Source organism: Cervus canadensis, chromosome 18 (genome assembly GCF_019320065.1).
Source record: "Cervus canadensis isolate Bull #8, Minnesota chromosome 18, ASM1932006v1, whole genome shotgun sequence".
Lineage (NCBI taxonomy): Eukaryota > Metazoa > Chordata > Mammalia > Artiodactyla > Cervidae > Cervus > Cervus canadensis.
The window spans coordinates 22,125,733-22,142,959 of NC_057403.1; the positions used below are offsets into that span (position 1 = coordinate 22,125,733).

Sequence of the window (17,227 nt, forward strand, 5' to 3'; positions counted from 1 at the left end):
CTCAAGAGTCTTCTCCAACACCACAGTTCAAAAGCATCAATTCTTCTGTGCTCAGCTTTCTTTATAGTCCAACTCTCACATCCATACATGACTACTGGAAAAACCATAGCCTTGACTAGACGGACCTTTGTGGACAGAGTAATGTTTCTGCTTTTTAATGTGCTGTCTAGGTTGGTCATAACTTTCCTTCCAAGGAGTAAGCGTCTTTTAATTTCGTGGCTGCAGTCAGCATCTGCAGTGATTTTGGAGCCCCCCAAAATAAGTCAGCCACTGTTTCCACTCTTTCCCCATCTATTTGCCATGAAGTGATGGGACTGGATGCCGTCATCTTAGTTTTGTGAATGTTAGCTTTTCCTTAACACTCTTAGTAAGTATACAGTCTCATTGTAATATATGTCTGTAAGCATGAAAATGTTAAAATTATTTTTTTTCTTGTTTTGGTACTCTCCCCAGTTATATAAAGTTCTTTTAAAAAAATACACGTGTTTATGTTTGGCTGAGTTGTGTCTTGGTCGTAGCCTGCAGAATCTTGGAGCCATGTGGGAGACTTTGTTGCAGCAGGCAAACTTTAGCTGTGGCGTGTGGCATCTAGTTCTCTAACAAGGGACTGAACCCAGCCCCCTGACTTGGGAGCTCAGACTACCAGGGAAGACCCTAGAAAAACTCCTATACTCTTTCTTTAGTGTTGTCTCTGTGTATTTGTGTTTAACCAGTTAAATTTTAGTTCACATAAACTGAAGCAAATTCAAGATCTGTCATTTAATGAATGTTTGTCAAAATATTTGCAAAACGGTGGAATAACAATGTTGTTGACTTTGTATTATTTATGTGATGCATTCAAGACCCTGTAAAAACTTTTAGAAAGACATATAGCATATACTAATTAGTTCCAAAGACTATTGCTGCTATGGGTACTATTCTGTCAGACCTGTCCATTTTGTAAAACACTTAAAATTCAAAGTTAAGTATCAATTCTTACCTTAGTGGCCTACCTCTTTGCTATTCAGAACGTTCATTCATGTATCAGAATTTTCAATATTACTAGTTAAAATAAGCTTGTTAAAATGCGACACATTGGCCCCACTCCAGAATTCTTAGATCAGAGCATGCTTTTAAAAAATATTTCCTGTTTCCTTGATAGGGGGCTTCCCTGGTGGCTCAGATGGTGAAGAATCTGCCTGCAATGTGGGAGACCCGGGTCCAATCCCTTGGTGGGGAAGATTCCCCTGGAGAAGGAAATGGCAACTCACTCCAGTATTCTTGCCTGAAAAATCCCATGGACAGAGAAGCCTGGCATGCTACAGTCCATGGGGTCAGAAAGAATAAGACATGACTGAGTGACTAACATGCTTTCCTTGACAGACAGTTTATTCTGTGTCACAGGAGTACAACTCTCAAAAATAGATAGGTCAGTGTTGATGTGATTCTTTTATAATTTCTCTTCCAGATCAGAATAGTTTCTATAGTGGTCTGTGGATCATGTCTCATTCTCTTTTCCTGGTGTTATAAATACTGTGGAAAATACAGCACTATAAAAATTATATTCTTGTGTAACACGAGACATTCTCCTAAATCAGAACCATTTCTCTTGCTGGTTTCATCTTGGGTCACATTAGGAAGTCTTCCCAGGTCCACGTGGCTCATGTCCTTTATATTTCAGGGGCTGCTGACATTCCAGGATGTGACCATAGATTTCACGCAAGAGGAGTGGGAATGCCTGGACCTCGGTCAGCGGGAATTGTACAGGGACGTGATGTTAGAGAACTACGGGAATCTGGCCTGCTTGGGTGAGGATCACTTGCTTCCAGAATCCCTTATGTATCCTCAGGGTTTTGGTTCATTCATTTTAGAATGTCTCCTGGAATTTTCTGCTTTGTCCAGTAGAGGTTAAGATCCCTACTTTCCAGGGAATAACCTTCTTTCTTGATGTAACCTGCCTCCTTGTTGTTCAGTCGCTAAGTCATGTCCAACTCTTTGCGATCCCGTGGAATGCAGCAAGCCAGGCTTCCCTAGCCTTCTTTAACTCCCAGAGTTTGCTCAAATTCATATCCACTGAGTCTATAATGCTATGCAACCATCTCATCTTCTGCCACTCCCTTCTCCTGCCCTCAATCTTTCCCAGCATCAGGGTCTTTTCCAATGAATTGGCTCTTCGCATCACGTGGCCAAAGTATAGGAGCTTCAGCATCAGTCCTTCCAATGAATACTCAGGGTTGATTTCTTTAGGATTGACTGGTGTGATCTCCTTGCTGACCAAGGGACTCTCAAGAGTCTTCTCCAGCACCACAGTTCGAAGGCATCAATTCTTTGGTGTTCAGCCTTCTTTATGTTCCAAATATCACATCCACACATGATTATTGAAAAAACCATAGCTTTGACCTTTGTTGGCAAAGTGATGTCTCTGCTTTTTAATATGCTGTCTTTGTCATAGCTTTTCTTGCAAAGGGCAAGCATGTTTTAATTTCATGGCTGCAGTCACCATCTGCAGTAATTTTGGAGCCCATGCCCACATCTCAAAACTAAATCTGTCACTGTTTCCACTTTTCCCCTATCTATCTGCCATGAAGTGATGAGACTGGATGCCATGATCTTAGTTTTCTGAATGTTGAGTTTTAAGCCAGCTTTTTCACTCTCCTCTTTCACCCCCATCAAGAGCCTTTTTAGTTCCTCTTCAATTTCTGCCATTAGAGTGATATCATCTGTCTATCTGAGGTTGTTGATATCTCTCCTGGTAATCTTGATTCCAGGTTGTGATTCATCCAGCCCAGCATTTCGCATGATGTACTCTGCATAGAAATTAAATAAGCAGGGTGACCATGTACAGCCTTGATGTACTTCTTTCCCATTCTGCCACCAGTCAACTGTTCCATCTGTGATTCTAACTGTTGTTTCTTGACCTGCATATACTTCATTCTAGGTTCATGGTAATTCTGTAAGTTCTGTGGTATCAAATAGTGCCACTCTCCTCGTAAAACCGGAATTCCACTACCTGCTTTTGCCTTCGTAGTACTTGAGCATAATATCAGAATCTGATTTTGATGCATTTGTCTTTTAAAGATGCTTCCAATAAACTACTTGGTGAAATCATTTTTTTAATGCTATTTTAACTTTCTACCTTGTCTTCTCTCTCACCTGAACACATATTGAATTGGAAATTGATGACTATCTCAGAAAACACATATTCCTTTTTCTGATGAACAGGTCTTGTGGTCTCTAAGCCAGACCTGGTCACGTTTCTGGAGCAAATGAAGGATCCCTGGGATGTAAGGAGAATAGAGACAGCCATATACCCAGGTATGTGTCTATGGATGAAGCAGATGAGTCAGGTGAGAGGGACAAGCACTGGGGAGGAAGTCATACTTTGTCGTGTGGTTTGAGAAGATCTGCTTCAGTGGAGATGATTTTGGATTAGCCTAGGTTTATTTCTCTCACTGTCATAGAGCGTCATCTCCTGACCCATTCCTGATTCTTTTTATCATTTGTGTATTTTTTCTCCAGTGATTAATTTTCACATTCTCTGTTAGAACCAAAATACTTGTCTTGGCCTGGAACAACCTGCATGACCTGATGACTCGTCCATTTTGGGGAGGTTTTAGAAAATCTGTGCAGATTTCTGAGTAACTATATTAAGCCCTTTTAAAAGTGCTGATTCTGTCTCTAGTCAGAAGTGTGTGGGTGGAGCTGTGAAAAAATTGCCAAACGTGTAAGAATACTGGGGACAGATGTTTTTTGTTTTCTACCATATAATTTACAGCCCACTGGAAACTACACATATGACCTTAAAAATTTCGTAATCAAATTCTTTCTTCACTGCATTGTTATAGCCACGCTTTCCAGGAAACAAACTCAGAAGGACAATGCAGATAGTGGAGTGCAGTTTATTACACCGGCGGGCCCAAGGGAGAGTCTCCTCTTACCCAAGGGCCCCGACCAGCATTTGTGAAAATCTTTTATACCCCATGTGTATGTGTGGAAACCCACCACCCCAATCCCTTGATGCTTACAAAGGAAGGGTAAATACAATCCAATCACAATAACCCCATCATTCACGTGTTATGTGTTCAAACAGTTAATCATCAATATGCCCACGGTTGCATTCCAACCAGTTAATAACCGATAAGCCTGTGCTCACATTCTGATAGATAGTGTCTGGAGGCAGGGGTGATTAGTGTCTGTTTTCTCTTAGGTGATGAGTAACCTGGATATGATCTTCAAGGTTCCCCTGCCCGGAGGGGTCTTATCCTTCCATTGTCATTTCCACAGGCACTAAGCAGAGAGTTCAGAGTCCACTGGAGAGGTGGCCGAGCACGATCAGCACAGACAGGCCTGAGATGGAGCGCAGGCCCTATGAATTCCTTCTTCATTCCCCCCTCTTGATGCTTTTCTTAACTCATATTATGAGCATCATTCATAGGGATATATTGCACCCTGGCTCTCCAACTGCCAATTAGGGAGAATGACATCAACCTTTGGGTTACAAAGTTCATAATACATTGTAAAATTCAGGGTCCGCAAAGCAGAACTATCAAGGCAACTATAACAGTGGTAAATATAGTTTTCTACCAATCGCTCTTCACCCAAGATAGGACCAAAACCCAAAAAGAAATGTTCTCATTTGACATTGCTTTTACCTGGTCTTTCATGTCATCTAAAGTAGTCGATATATTGTCAGATAAGTCAGGAATGTATACACAACATTCAACCTTAATTATAGCACAGGTCCCTCCTTGAGCAGCTGTGAGTATGTCCAAAGCCATTTTATTATGAATTACTGCTTTTCTCATTTAGATTTGCTCTTCATTTAAGGCTTGGATGGCTTCTGTTCTATCTAGGAGGGCCTGTTTGTGAAATTAGTCAAGGCCTCTACTTTAATCATAATATATTTGTTGTCCCTACAGAGGGTATGAAAAAGGCAGCAATATACTCATACCATTGAAACACAGATCTTGTCCACCTAGCATGTAAATAAGGTAGATTTACTGGGGCTTGTTGTGGGTTAGGCTTTTGCTACACTGGCATTTTTATCAAATGTAACCACATGACCCGAGTCTATTGACTGTAGGTCTTACACCAAGAGAGAAAGGAGAGGTTATGATTGACGAGAGAGGAAAGTCTCTTTGTCATCCCAGAAAAGAGCAGAGTGGTTTAAAATCTGCTTGGCGGAGCAGTGACACCCACCAAGGAAGTCCATCCTTCACAGACAGAGGCATAGTCTTACATACCCAGAAGTTGTAGGTGTTGTGGAAGTCCATGTAGGAATGTGCCCTTGAGGTGTAAATGTTGTCCTGAGTTGAGACAGAAGTTAAATTCAAAATCACGTTGATGCGGCCAAGCAGCAGGAGTTGATTGTGCGGCTTCATCCTGAAGGGGCTCGTCCAGGATCTTCTTTTCCTTCTTCTTAAGGATGGTCTTAGTCTCTCGAGGGTCAGTGGGGTCCCTCTGTACAGTCCACTCAGCGTTTTCTGGGTCTGTGTGGTATGCTCTCTTCACCCTCGTGTGATGGATCAAGGGACAATACCTGCAACTTTAACTGCAGTAGGGGTAGTTAGAATAACATAAGGGCCCTTTCACCAAGGGGCTAGCAAATCATGTTTCCAATCTTTGACCCATACTTGGTCACCAAGTGTAAACTCATGAATCTGTTCCCCAAGGGGGAACGGCACCCTTTCTTGTACAAACTTAGTTACCCGATTTATTACCTTACCCAGTTCCATCTGCTGTGAAATCCTATCCCCCCTTACCTGAGGCAAATTTGTTGACACCTGTTTTATTATGGGAGGAGGCCTCCCATACACAATTTCGTATGGAGAATAGCCTTGGGACTGTGGGGTCATCCTGAGTCTGAGCAGAGCTGTCGGAAGCAAGTCCATCCAGGAGCAGTCAGTCTCTATGATCCACTTGGAGAGTCTTTAAGTGTCCGGTTGGCTCATTCCACCATCTCAGAACTCTGGGTCTATATGCAGTGTGCAGTTTCCATTTGATGTTTAAATTTTGCTTACTTGTACTAAATCAGCTACAAAAGCTGGGCCATTGCCTGATCCAATGCTGGTAGGAAATCCAAATCTGGGAACTATTTCCCTAAGCAGGCACCGGGCTACTTCTGATGTTCTTTCAGTCCAGGTAGGAAAAGCTTTTGCCCATCTCGGGAACGTACATACCATGGCCAGCAGATAATGGTAGTGTTGGTGAGGTTTCATTTCAGTGAAATCCACTCCCAGGTGTTCAAGGGGCAGTGTGCCTTTCAGCTGAATACCCGGAGGATTTTGTCTGAATCCCCAAGAGGCAGCATTAACCTGGGAGCAGGCAGCATGGCCTAGGTGGATCGCCTGGTGTATCTGGCTTACCAGACTGTGTGCCAGCTCCTCCAGTACCAATAATTTGCCACTTGGCAATTCCCACCATCCCTTTTCAGTCTTGATGGCCCCTTCCGCTTTGGCTAACCTGACAGCCATTGTCCTTGTTTTATCAGGCTAGTGCCATCAGTATATAGGACCCAATTAGGGTCTGGAACCTTGAGCCCTTCTTTAAAACAAACCCCAGATACCTTACCTCCTCTTTGTAAATCTGTGCCTTCTTCTTCGACACCGGGTAACCTGCTTCCATCAACAGCTGGAGCAGTGCTTTTGTCCCTTTCCAGCATTTTCCCTCGGTCTTGGCAGCCAGCAGCAGGTCATCCCTGTATTGTAGGAGCCAACATCCATACTCTTCCGGATGGAATGAGTCCAGGTCAGAAGCCAAGGCTTCCCGAAAGATGGCTGGGAAGTTTTTAACCCCTTGTGGGGGAGTCCAGATGAGCTGTTGTTTGGTGCTCCCGACTGGATCTTCCCATTCAAAGGCAAAGATGGGCTGTGACGTGGGGGCGAGGCGTATGCAGAAGAAGGCATCCTTGAGATCTAGGCAAGTGTAAACTTTAGTCCTCGGTGGGAGGAGGCTAAGTAAGGTATAGGGGTTTGGAACAGTGGGGTGTAAAGTCACAGTAGCCTGGTTGACTAGCCTGAGATCTTGTACAGGCCTATAGTCCTGTCCTCCTTCCCTGTTGACTGGCAGGATTGGCATATTCCAAGCCGACTGGCACTCTAGTAGAATGCCTGCTTGTTTCAATCTATTGATGTGGGGCAGTATGCCGGTTCAGGCCTCCATCCATACTGGGTACTGGCGCTCTCTAACAGGGATGGTGCCTGGTTTGAGTTCCATTATCACTGGGGCGTGATGTTTAGCCAGCCTAGGGGGCGGGGGGGTTGTCTTCCACCCAGACCTCAGGGAATAATTGAGTTAGCTCCCTCATCCTCTTCTGGCCCACCCGGTTCTGCCTTCAGACGCTCATGGAACCTCCACTCATATTGGGTTGGTATTGAGAGAGAGGGCAAATAAGTCATAGAGTCCGTCCAGAAGGTGGGCCTCTCCTCAGGGGAGAAAGTCACTTGTGCTCCTAGTTTGGAGAGCAAGTCTCTTCCCAACAGGGGTACTAGGCACTCAGGAATGTAGAGGAATTCAGGAATCACTTGGTGCCCCCCGCCCCGAATCTGACATTTTCTGGCCTGGCAAAACGGTTTACTCATCTCTTCTCCCGATACCCCAGTTACAGCGGTAGTCTTTTTGGACAGAGGTGCCACAGGTTTTGTTACTACCGACAGTTCTGCTCCTGTATCCACCATGAAGTCAATGTTTTGGTCCCCCACGTTTCAGGTCACCATGGGCTCTCAGGGACCTGATATCTCTGAGCCCTGGCAGCCCTAGTTAATTTCCAGGTCAGCAAGCCCCACAACTGCGGGAGCTTCCTCTTCCTTCCTTGCCTTAGGGCATTCATTCTTCCAGTGGCCAAAAGCTCGGCACCGGGCACACTGGTTTGGCTGTAACGGGCCCAGGGCCTCCCTTGGGACTGGCTGAAGGACTGTCCTGTCCCTGGGGCAGATGAGGTTTTCTGGAGGGCCCGAGATAGACTTTCCCAGAGCAGCAGCTTGCACTATAAGTCTCTTGTCTGTTCTCTTTCCTTCCCTCCAGCTCTCTGGCAGAGCGCGGTCTCTGCTTAATTCCAACGTCTCCCTCCCTCTCTTGTCAGTACTCCCCGGGAGAGGCGGGTATAGCTTGGGCGGTTCGGTTGGAGCCGGATCCTGGAAGTGTTGGCCAGAGGCTCTGTCACCGGGATCGGAGCCTGCCCAAACGGCGGCTCTACCAACTCCGGGAAAGCTGGCGGAGGAGCAGCGGCTGTTGCAGAAACTTCACCTGGCCCTGGGTCGGGCATTAAGGCGGCCTCCGGTCCTGGTGAAGCACTGGGAGGCAGGCGTTTCATTATCCAGCATGGGGGAGGGGTCAGGTCATCCCCGTCCAAATCCTGTAGAATTTCCTTTTTTATCATCAGTCAATTTTTGTGCCCTTCATATTATTCCCTTTCCCTTCTGGATACAGAATCTTGTCCAAGTAGGAGGGTCTCAAGCTAACCCTAGCCATGAATCAATAGATGGATATTGATACAGGTGTCCTGGTTCTCCTGTGACTACTGTGTAGATTGCTTCCACTATTTTTAAGTTCACGGTGTTCTCTGGTGGCCATCCTGCTCCCATAGGGGTCCATTTGACCTCACAGAGTATGTGGAGGCAGTTAGGCTTCATCTTCACCCCATAGTCTCCTCCCAATCCCTTCTTTAAAATTGTCACTCCAATACAGTTGCCTTAGATTCACTTCCCCCCATCTTGCTTACCTTCTCAGACCTTCTTGGACTTTTCCTTTTCGTTCTGTCTACGAAGTTCTCAGTACCCTATGTACTTCTCATATTTCCACGCAGTGACACTTAAATTGCCATTCTGCCTCCTTCCTAATTGGGGTGAGAAGAGCCTTACCTGCCAGACCCCAGAGGGAGAAGGGGGATCGGCGTGTCTTCCCCTGCCGGTCAGCATAGCTGAACCAGAACATCACATGGTCCAAGACTGTTTCTCCCTTAAAGTCCATTCTGCCTTGGTGGGCTTGATCAGGTGCGAATGAAAACACGGATGGGTTGAATATCCCATGACCCAGGGCATCTCTGGAAAAGCCAAATCATACTCACTTCTGTCTCCCCCTCCTTCTAGCCTAACAATTCAGAGGGGGTCAAGAATTTCACAGCAGACAGGACACCTCCTGGGGGAGGGCAGAATACCAGCATACAAGGACCAGTTTCCTATCCTAAAAATCCCCTGGCGATCACGTGGTAATAATTTTCCCCAAGACGGCGTGGACACACCTCCTAAAAGACCATCACAAATTTCCTTCCTAAACCCTAGCACGCTCGTCAGCCTGTGTACCAAGCAATCGCCGCCTGCCTATTCCAGGCTCCTTTGGGTCCCCGCTCCTTCTAGTCCCTCCCAGGGGGCTGTCAGGCCCCCTTTTCCACCCTGCTGGGTGGGTTCCTCCTCACCTGAGCGCTCACTTCCCCTGCTGCAGTCCACTACCTGCTGATGTGAAAGGTCCGGGTGTTGAAAAGCAGGATCCTTCCAGAGGGGCGAGGCGCCTTCCCCGCTCTAGGAGATTCAAGCTACAAAGCCTCGGGGTGGCCTCAAATGAGACCTGTCTCCTCAAATTGAGAAGCCTCCCGGCCAAGGCACCAAATGTGATAGCCACGCTTTCAGGGAAACAAACTCACTCAGAAGGACAATACAGATAGTGGAGTGCAGTTTATTACACCTGCGGGCCCAAGGCAGAGTCTCCTCTTAGCCAAGGGCACCAACCAGCATTTGTGAAGATTTTTTTTTTTTTTAATTTTATTTATTTATTTATTTATTTTTTTTTTTCCAGTGGGTTTTGTCATACATTGATATGAATCAGCCATGGATTTACATGTATTCCCAATCCCGATCCCCCCTCCCACCTCCCTCTCCACCCGATTCCTCTGGGTCTTCCCAGTGCACCAGGTCGGAGCACTTGTCTCATGCATCCCACCTGGGCTGGTGATCTGTTTCACCATAGATAGTATACATGCTGTTCTTTTGAAATATCCCACCCTCACATTCTCCCACAAAGTTCAAAAGTCTGTTCTGTATTTCTGTGTCTCTTTTTCTGTTTTGCATATAGGGTTATCGTTATCACCTTTCTAAATTCCATATATATGTGTTAGTATGCTGTAATGTTCTTTATCTTTCTGGCTTACTTCACTCTGTATAATGGGCTCCAGTTTCATCCATCTCATTAGAACTGATTCAAATGAATTCTTTTTAATGGCTGAGTAATATTCCATGGTGTATATGTACCACAGCTTCCTTATCCATTCATCTGCTGATGGGCATCTAGGTTGCTTCCATGTCCTGGCTATTATAAACAGTGCTGCGATGAACATTGGGGTGCACGTGTCTCTTTCAGATCTGGTTTCCTCAGTGTGTATGCCCAGAAGTGGGATTGCTGGGTCATATGGCAGTTCTATTTCCAGTTTTTTAAGAAATCTCCACACTGTTTTCCATAGCGGCTGTACTAGTTTGCATTCCCACCAACAGTGTAAGAGGGTTCCCTTTTCTCCACACCCTCTCCAGCATTTATTGCTTGTAGATTTTTGGATAGCAGCCATCCTGACTGGCGTGTAATGGTACCTCATTGTGGTTTTGATTTGCATTTCTCTAATAATGAGTGATGTTGAGCATCTTTTCATGTGTTTGTTAGCCATCCGTATGTCTTCTTTGGAGAAATGTCTGTTTAGTTCTTTGGCCCATTTTTTGAATGGGTCATTTATTTTTCTGGAATTGAGCTGCAGGAGTTGCTTGTATATTTTTGAGATTAATCCTTTGTCTGTTTCTTCATTTGCTATTATTTTCTCCCAATCTGAGGGCTGTCTTTTCACCTTGCTTTCACTTCCTTTGTAGTGCAAAAGCTTTTAAGTTTCATTAGGTCCCATTTGTTTAGTTTTGCTTTTATTTCCAATATTCTGGGAGTGTGAAGATCTTTTATACCCCATGTGTACGTGTCCAAACCCACCACCCCAATCCCTTGATGCTTTCAAAGGAAGGGTAAATACAATCACAATAACCCCATCATTCACGTGTTATGTGTTCAAACAGTTAATAATCAATAAGCCCACGGTTACATTCCAACCAGTTAAGAACCGATAAGCCTGTGCTTACATTCTGATAGATAGTGTCCAGAGGCAGGTGTGATTAGTGTCTGTTTTCTCTTACGTGATGAGTATCCTGGATATGATCGTCAAGGTTCCCCTGTCCGGAGGGGGTCTTATCTTTCCACAGGCACTAAGCAGAGAGTTCAGGGTCCACTAGAGAGGTGGCCGAGCACGACCAGCACAGACAGGCCTGAGTTGGAGTCCAGGCCCTATGAATTCCTTCTTCACATAAGACACCTCACTAAAATGAGAAAATGCAAATCTGAATTTTATGTTACAGCTTCTCTTTTTTTATATGAACTAACATTAAATGTGTTAAGTATGTTTGTCCCAATTCATTAATGCTAAAATGCTTTAATATATTTATTTAACTTACAGAGTTTTTAAAGAAATTATTGACGTGGGAGTTTAGAACATTTCCCACAGTGCTTTTTTCTGATTGTTCTTCACTATTAAGCTTATAGATTATATAGAGAAATCTTTAAGAAGAAATTTTTCTGTTCCAATAATGCTATTTTACAATGTTATGTGAGGTTTGCTATACAGAAAGAATAAGAGGTACATATACACATTTCCCTTCTTGAGGAGATTTCCTTCCCATCTAGGTCACCACAGAGCATTGAGTAGAGTTCCCTGTGTTCTCACCATATTTTTCAAGTCTCACTTCTCATTTGATTTGTTAAGAACTCTTACATTATTAAATCTATCTTATTTGTTGTGAAACATCCCAGGAGTTACTCATTACACTGCTCAACTGCTCCTCGCTTCATTGTTCCTGTAGGTTTCTATCTTGACTTCTCTGCACCATAGTCCTTTGTCATCACATCTTGTCCAATGTTCTGTGTTTGTGGTCTCTGTTCTGCAGGCTGCAGATTCTAATTCCTCTTGCTCTGGTGTCTGCCCCATGGTGGGTAAGCCAGTCCAGAAACTTGTGCCCTTATGCCCTTGCGAGGGGGTTGATTGTTACTATTGTGACCAGAACCTGCCTGGATCTTGAGGGCTGCTTCGCCTTTCCTCTGTGGATATCAGTGTCTGTGGCGGGGTCTGCTTCCTGATTGGTGGAGCAGAGGCCCCAGATCTGAAATGAGCTCTGCTCTGATCTGTGGTGCTTCTGATCTAGTGTGACTGGAGCACACCCACTGGGAGGGAAGCCTGTGAGTGTTGCTCCTCTGGGGATGTTCTCCTTGGAGAGTGCTCTGCGTGTCATCTCTCACGCGCTGTGCGAGCTCTCGTGTGACCCTGTGTTGGCATTGATCTTGGCCCCACCTGAACCATGGATATGCTGGCACTTGACCCTGGTGTCTCTCAGATGTTGTTTTCACCAGGTCACCAGCAGAGATCCACTGGAGTCATATCCCAGGTGTACATTCATTGTGGAGCTGGACCCGCTGCGGTGCTTTGGGGGCAATGTAGACTGTGACCTGGCCCAAATGCCTCATGTGTGGGCCTACAGCGTCTACAGTTGCTAAAGCCAGACTGGTCTTGACTGCCAGAGACTCATTTCCATCCAGATGTTCTGTTGGGGCTGAGTTTACCAAGCCAGTTGTGGGGTGTAACACCATGGTTTGTACAGATGCAAGGAGAGATCTCAGCTTTTCTGGCTTAGTGGCAGGGCCTTGGGGCTCAGCTGTGGTTTCAGCACCACCTGTACATTGGGACCACCCACAGGCGTGTGTTCTGAATGCGCCCGTGGAGCCCATGAGTCTACCCTGGTGGGGAGGAGGCTGGGGAGGAATAAGCAGCTGTGGAGGTCGTGAGATCACCCACCTAGGTGGGAGCCATTCCTAGTGCCTGGAGAATCAGGAACAGGCAGAGGGGCAGAGAGGCTGAAAGGAGGTTCATCACTTCAGGCATCACTCAACAGCACCGCTCTGCTTCTCTGGCGGTTCAGGCTTCCTCCACAAGCATCCCATTTGCAGAGCTCCTCCCTCCCTCCCGTCCCCTCAGGATGTCTCCTCATGGCCAACCACAGTCGTCTGCCTGGTTCTGCTCTCTGAACCCCACGTTCCAGCACCCAGCCTTTGTCTGCAGTGAAGGACACCCTCTCAGGCTGGGTGGGCACGGCAGGTGTCGGTACCCTGCGTACAGGTCTCACTCTGTCCTGCGTGCTGGTTGCCGTGTTCTCTTCCCACAAAGAACGAGGCTCCCCTTCTGTCCCAACTGAGCTCCCCCCAGTGAGGGGCTTCCTTGGATATGGAGACCTCTCCTCTCTTCAGATCCCCCCAGGGTTGTGCGGGTCCCATCCTGCTTCTTTTCCTCTTCCCTTTCCTCCATCTGTCTCTTGTCCTACCTGGCTCAGCAGGGATCTTTCTTGTCCTTTCAGGTGTCCAAGTTCCTCTGCCCGTGTTCCGCAGGGCTCTGTTAGAATTTTTCCACTTCAAGATGTATTCTTGATGCTTTTGTGGAGAGAGATGAACTCCACCTCTTCTGAATCCTCTGCCATCTTGACTCCTTCTATCTCGGTTTTAGGCTTAATCTAGCCAAGTGTATGCCAATTTTATGTAAATTGTAAACTCTATTCCCCAACAATAGTAAGTAGAATAACTTATTATTTGGTATCTTTCAGCTGTGTCTTCTCTCGACACCCAGGGTTTGAGGACCCAAAAGCCAGGCATAGAAGATTTACTCCCAACAGCAAACCTAGGAATATATGAAAGCTTTCACCTTAGAAATTTACATTTAACCAAAGACTGCGAATCTATGAGGGCATATAAAGAGCGGAGAGCATGTTATGATGGACACAACCAAGTTGGTTCAGTTTCCCTTAAAGTAACTATTACCGCCAAAAGAAATCAAGGATGTAAATCAAATAAGGAAAAATCAACTTCAGATGACCAATTTCAGTCATCAACATCTGCAGTTAGGTGTATATTTGTCAGCAAAGATCCACATCGTCTGTTGAAACATACATGTTCTCTGAAGGGAAATGTGGAAAATCTGGAAAGTCATCTAGTCTCTACTGCAAATACTCATTCAAACCTATACTCTGAGCATAGCTGTCTATTAAATATACATTCAACCATGTCTGGAAACCAGAAACTTAAAGATGAGGGCGAAAATTCCCAATACAATCAATTTGAGGGGTCTTTTAACAAGGGTTTCTTGTTCTTCAACCAACAACTATTTTCTCCTTGTTCCACAATCTGTAATGATGATAATAATGGGAGAGACCTTATTCAACCATCATTGTTCAATACATATGGAGGTATAATTAGTGTGGAACAACATTCCAAGCGTAACAAAATGAGGAATGCCTTAAGCAGGAGCTCTACCCCCAATAATTACAAGAGTATACATGATGGAATGAGAAACTCTTCATGCAATGCAACTGGACATAATGTTGACCAAGACTCATATCTCGTGAAACAACAGGGACATCAATTTTCAGACAACAATTCTAAACATCAGAAATGTAGGAATATATTTTATCAAAGCTCAAATCTTACTATTAAAACTTACAAGAGTATGGATATTGGAGAGAAGACCTATAATTGTTATGATTATGGTAAAGTTGTTAACCAGTCTTCACAACTTATTCAACAGCAGATAATTCAGAGTAAGCGGAAACACTGCAAGTGTAATACATGTGGAAAAGTCTTTAGTAACTCACCAAATCGAAGTAGACATAGGAAAGTTCATACAGGAGGGAAGCATTTCAAATGTACAGCATGTGGCAAAGCCTTTAATCAGAGTTCATATTTAACTGAAAATCTGGGAATCCATGCTGGGGAGAAACCATACAAATGTACAGAATGTGACAAAGTCTTTATCTGCTCTTCATGTGTTACTCAACATCAGCAAATTCATACTAGGGAGAGATCTTATAAATGTGCATCATGTGGCAAGGCTTTTAAGCAAAGTTCAGCTTTAACTGAACATCAGCAAATCCATACTGGGGAGAGACCTTATAAATGTACAGCATGTGGCAAGGCTTTTAAGCAGAGTTCAACTTTAATTCAACATCAGCGAATCCATACTGGGGAGAGACCTTATAAATGTACACACTGTGGCAAAGCCTTTATCAATTATTCATTTCTTACTCGACATGAACGAATCCATACTGGGGAGAGACCTTATAAGTGTACAGCATGTGGCAACGCTTTTAATCAGATTTCAACTTTAACTCGACATCAGAGAATCCATACTGGGGAGAGACCTTATAAATGTTCAGCATGTGGCAAGGCTTTTAAGCAGCGTTCAGGTTTAACTGAACATCAGCGAATCCATACCGGGGAGAGACCTTATAAATGTACAGCATGTGGCAAAGTCTTTATCCGTTATTATTTTCTTACTCGACATCAGCGAATCCATACTGGGGAGAGACCTTATGAATGTACAGCATGTGGCAAGGCTTTTAAGCAGAGTTCAACTTTAACTCAACATCAGCGAATCCATACCGGGGAAAGACCTTATAAATGTACAGAATGTGGCAAAGCCTTTATCCGTTATTATTTTCTTACTCAACATCAGCGAATCCATACTGGGGAGAGACCTTATAAGTGTACAGCTTGTGGCATGGCTTTTAAGGAGATTTCAGCTTTAACTCAACATCAGCGAATCCATACTGGGGAGAGACCTTATAAATGTACAGCATGCGGCAAGGCTTTTAAGCAGAGTTCAACTTTAACTCAACATCAGAGAATCCATACTGGGGAGAGACCTTATAAATGTACAGCATGTGACAAGGCTTTTAAGCAAAGTTCAGGTTTAACTGAACATCAGCGAATCCATACTGGGGAGAGACCTTTTAAATGTACAGAATGTGACAAAGCCTTTATCAATTTTTCAGTTCTTACTCAACATCAGCGAATCCATACTGGGGAGACACCTTATAAATGTACAGAATGTGGCAAAGCCTTTATCAATTTTTCACTTCTAACTCAACATCAGCGAATCCATACTGGGGAGAGACCTTATAAATGTACAGCGTGTGGCAAGGCTTTTAAGCAGCGTTCAGCTTTAAATAAACATCAGCGAATCCATACTGGGGAGAAACCTTATAAATGTACAGACTGTGGCAAAGCCTTTTCCCAGAGTTCAAGTCTTTCTCGACATCAGAGAGTTCATGCTGCAGAGAAATGTTAGAAATGTAAGGAATGTGGCAAAGGATTTCCTCACAGTCATCACCTCACTCACAGTCAGAGAATTCATACTGCAGAGAAACCCTAGAAATGAATCAGTGATAAAAACTTTGGTCCTAAATATACAATTTTGAAAAAACGAGTGTTTTCTTTGGAAAGATACATGAATTAAATTAAAAAAATGTAGAAAAGTGCTTAATCAAACATCAAAAGTAACTCAATACCAGAGAATTCATACTAGAAAGCATGTCATTCATACCACTTTTGTTGAATTATTCTAAGCAGAAACACTGTAGCAAGTATTACCTAAGTAAAACACATACAAAATTGATACGTTAGTATGGATCACAAGATGAGGGGGTGGATATATGCAGAGGTATAATTATTATTAATGTATCCTTGTTTATGTTCACGTTATTTGAGATTATTAAGGAACCAAAACGAATGTAATTCAACTCTCAAATTACTACATGCTGGGATTTGTTACTACTGTATATATGAACTTATGTTTTTGATGGGTGTTGCCCAATGGTATGAGAAGCCCTTCTATATTAAGTGGGAATTATTTGCATTCTCCAATTTATAAAATTAAGAACACGGTCGTGTTATATACACACTAAACCTCTGAATGGAGGTATTTGTCACTGATGTCAAACACCTCTGTGGTCACCATGATGTAAGTGTTCAGGGAATAATTCAAAGTAAGACAGAAGTTTGCTCTAAGTTTTCAATAATTATGTCACTTGCTTTTTAAGCATAAAAGAAGGATAGTTCATGAAAATCGAAGGTATTTTGATAACAGCAACATAGAGAAATCATGCATATTATCTGGCAGGCTTGAAGGAAGGACACCTTCTCTTCTAGCTGATGTAAGTATAGAACACTCTTTCTGGAAAAGTCATATTAATATAATGAATGTCCATCCATGTTTACTAAATTAGCCTCCATTTTGTAAACCATATCAATCACATTCTCAAATCATTTCATCAGAGAAACAGGAAAGTTTTTAGAAGCTTGTAATGTGTATTTTAATCGAGGATCAAACAACAATTGTAAAAGGTTTTATTCCATC

The 17,227-nt window shown here is 43.9% G+C and overlaps 1 protein-coding gene across 1 annotated transcript; it reads left to right on the forward strand.

The window, feature by feature from the left end:
- Positions 1–1,547: 1,547 nt before the first annotated feature.
- LOC122420126 (zinc finger protein 420-like) lies at positions 1,548–16,280 on the forward strand. Its single transcript, XM_043434887.1, has 3 exons — positions 1,548–1,787; positions 5,424–5,428; positions 14,807–16,280. The coding sequence occupies exons 1-3, from the start codon at positions 1,643–1,645 to the stop codon at positions 16,157–16,159; spliced, it is 1,503 nt and encodes a 500-aa protein (XP_043290822.1). The 5' UTR covers positions 1,548–1,642; the 3' UTR covers positions 16,160–16,280.
- The last annotated feature ends 947 nt before the right edge of the window (positions 16,281–17,227 follow it).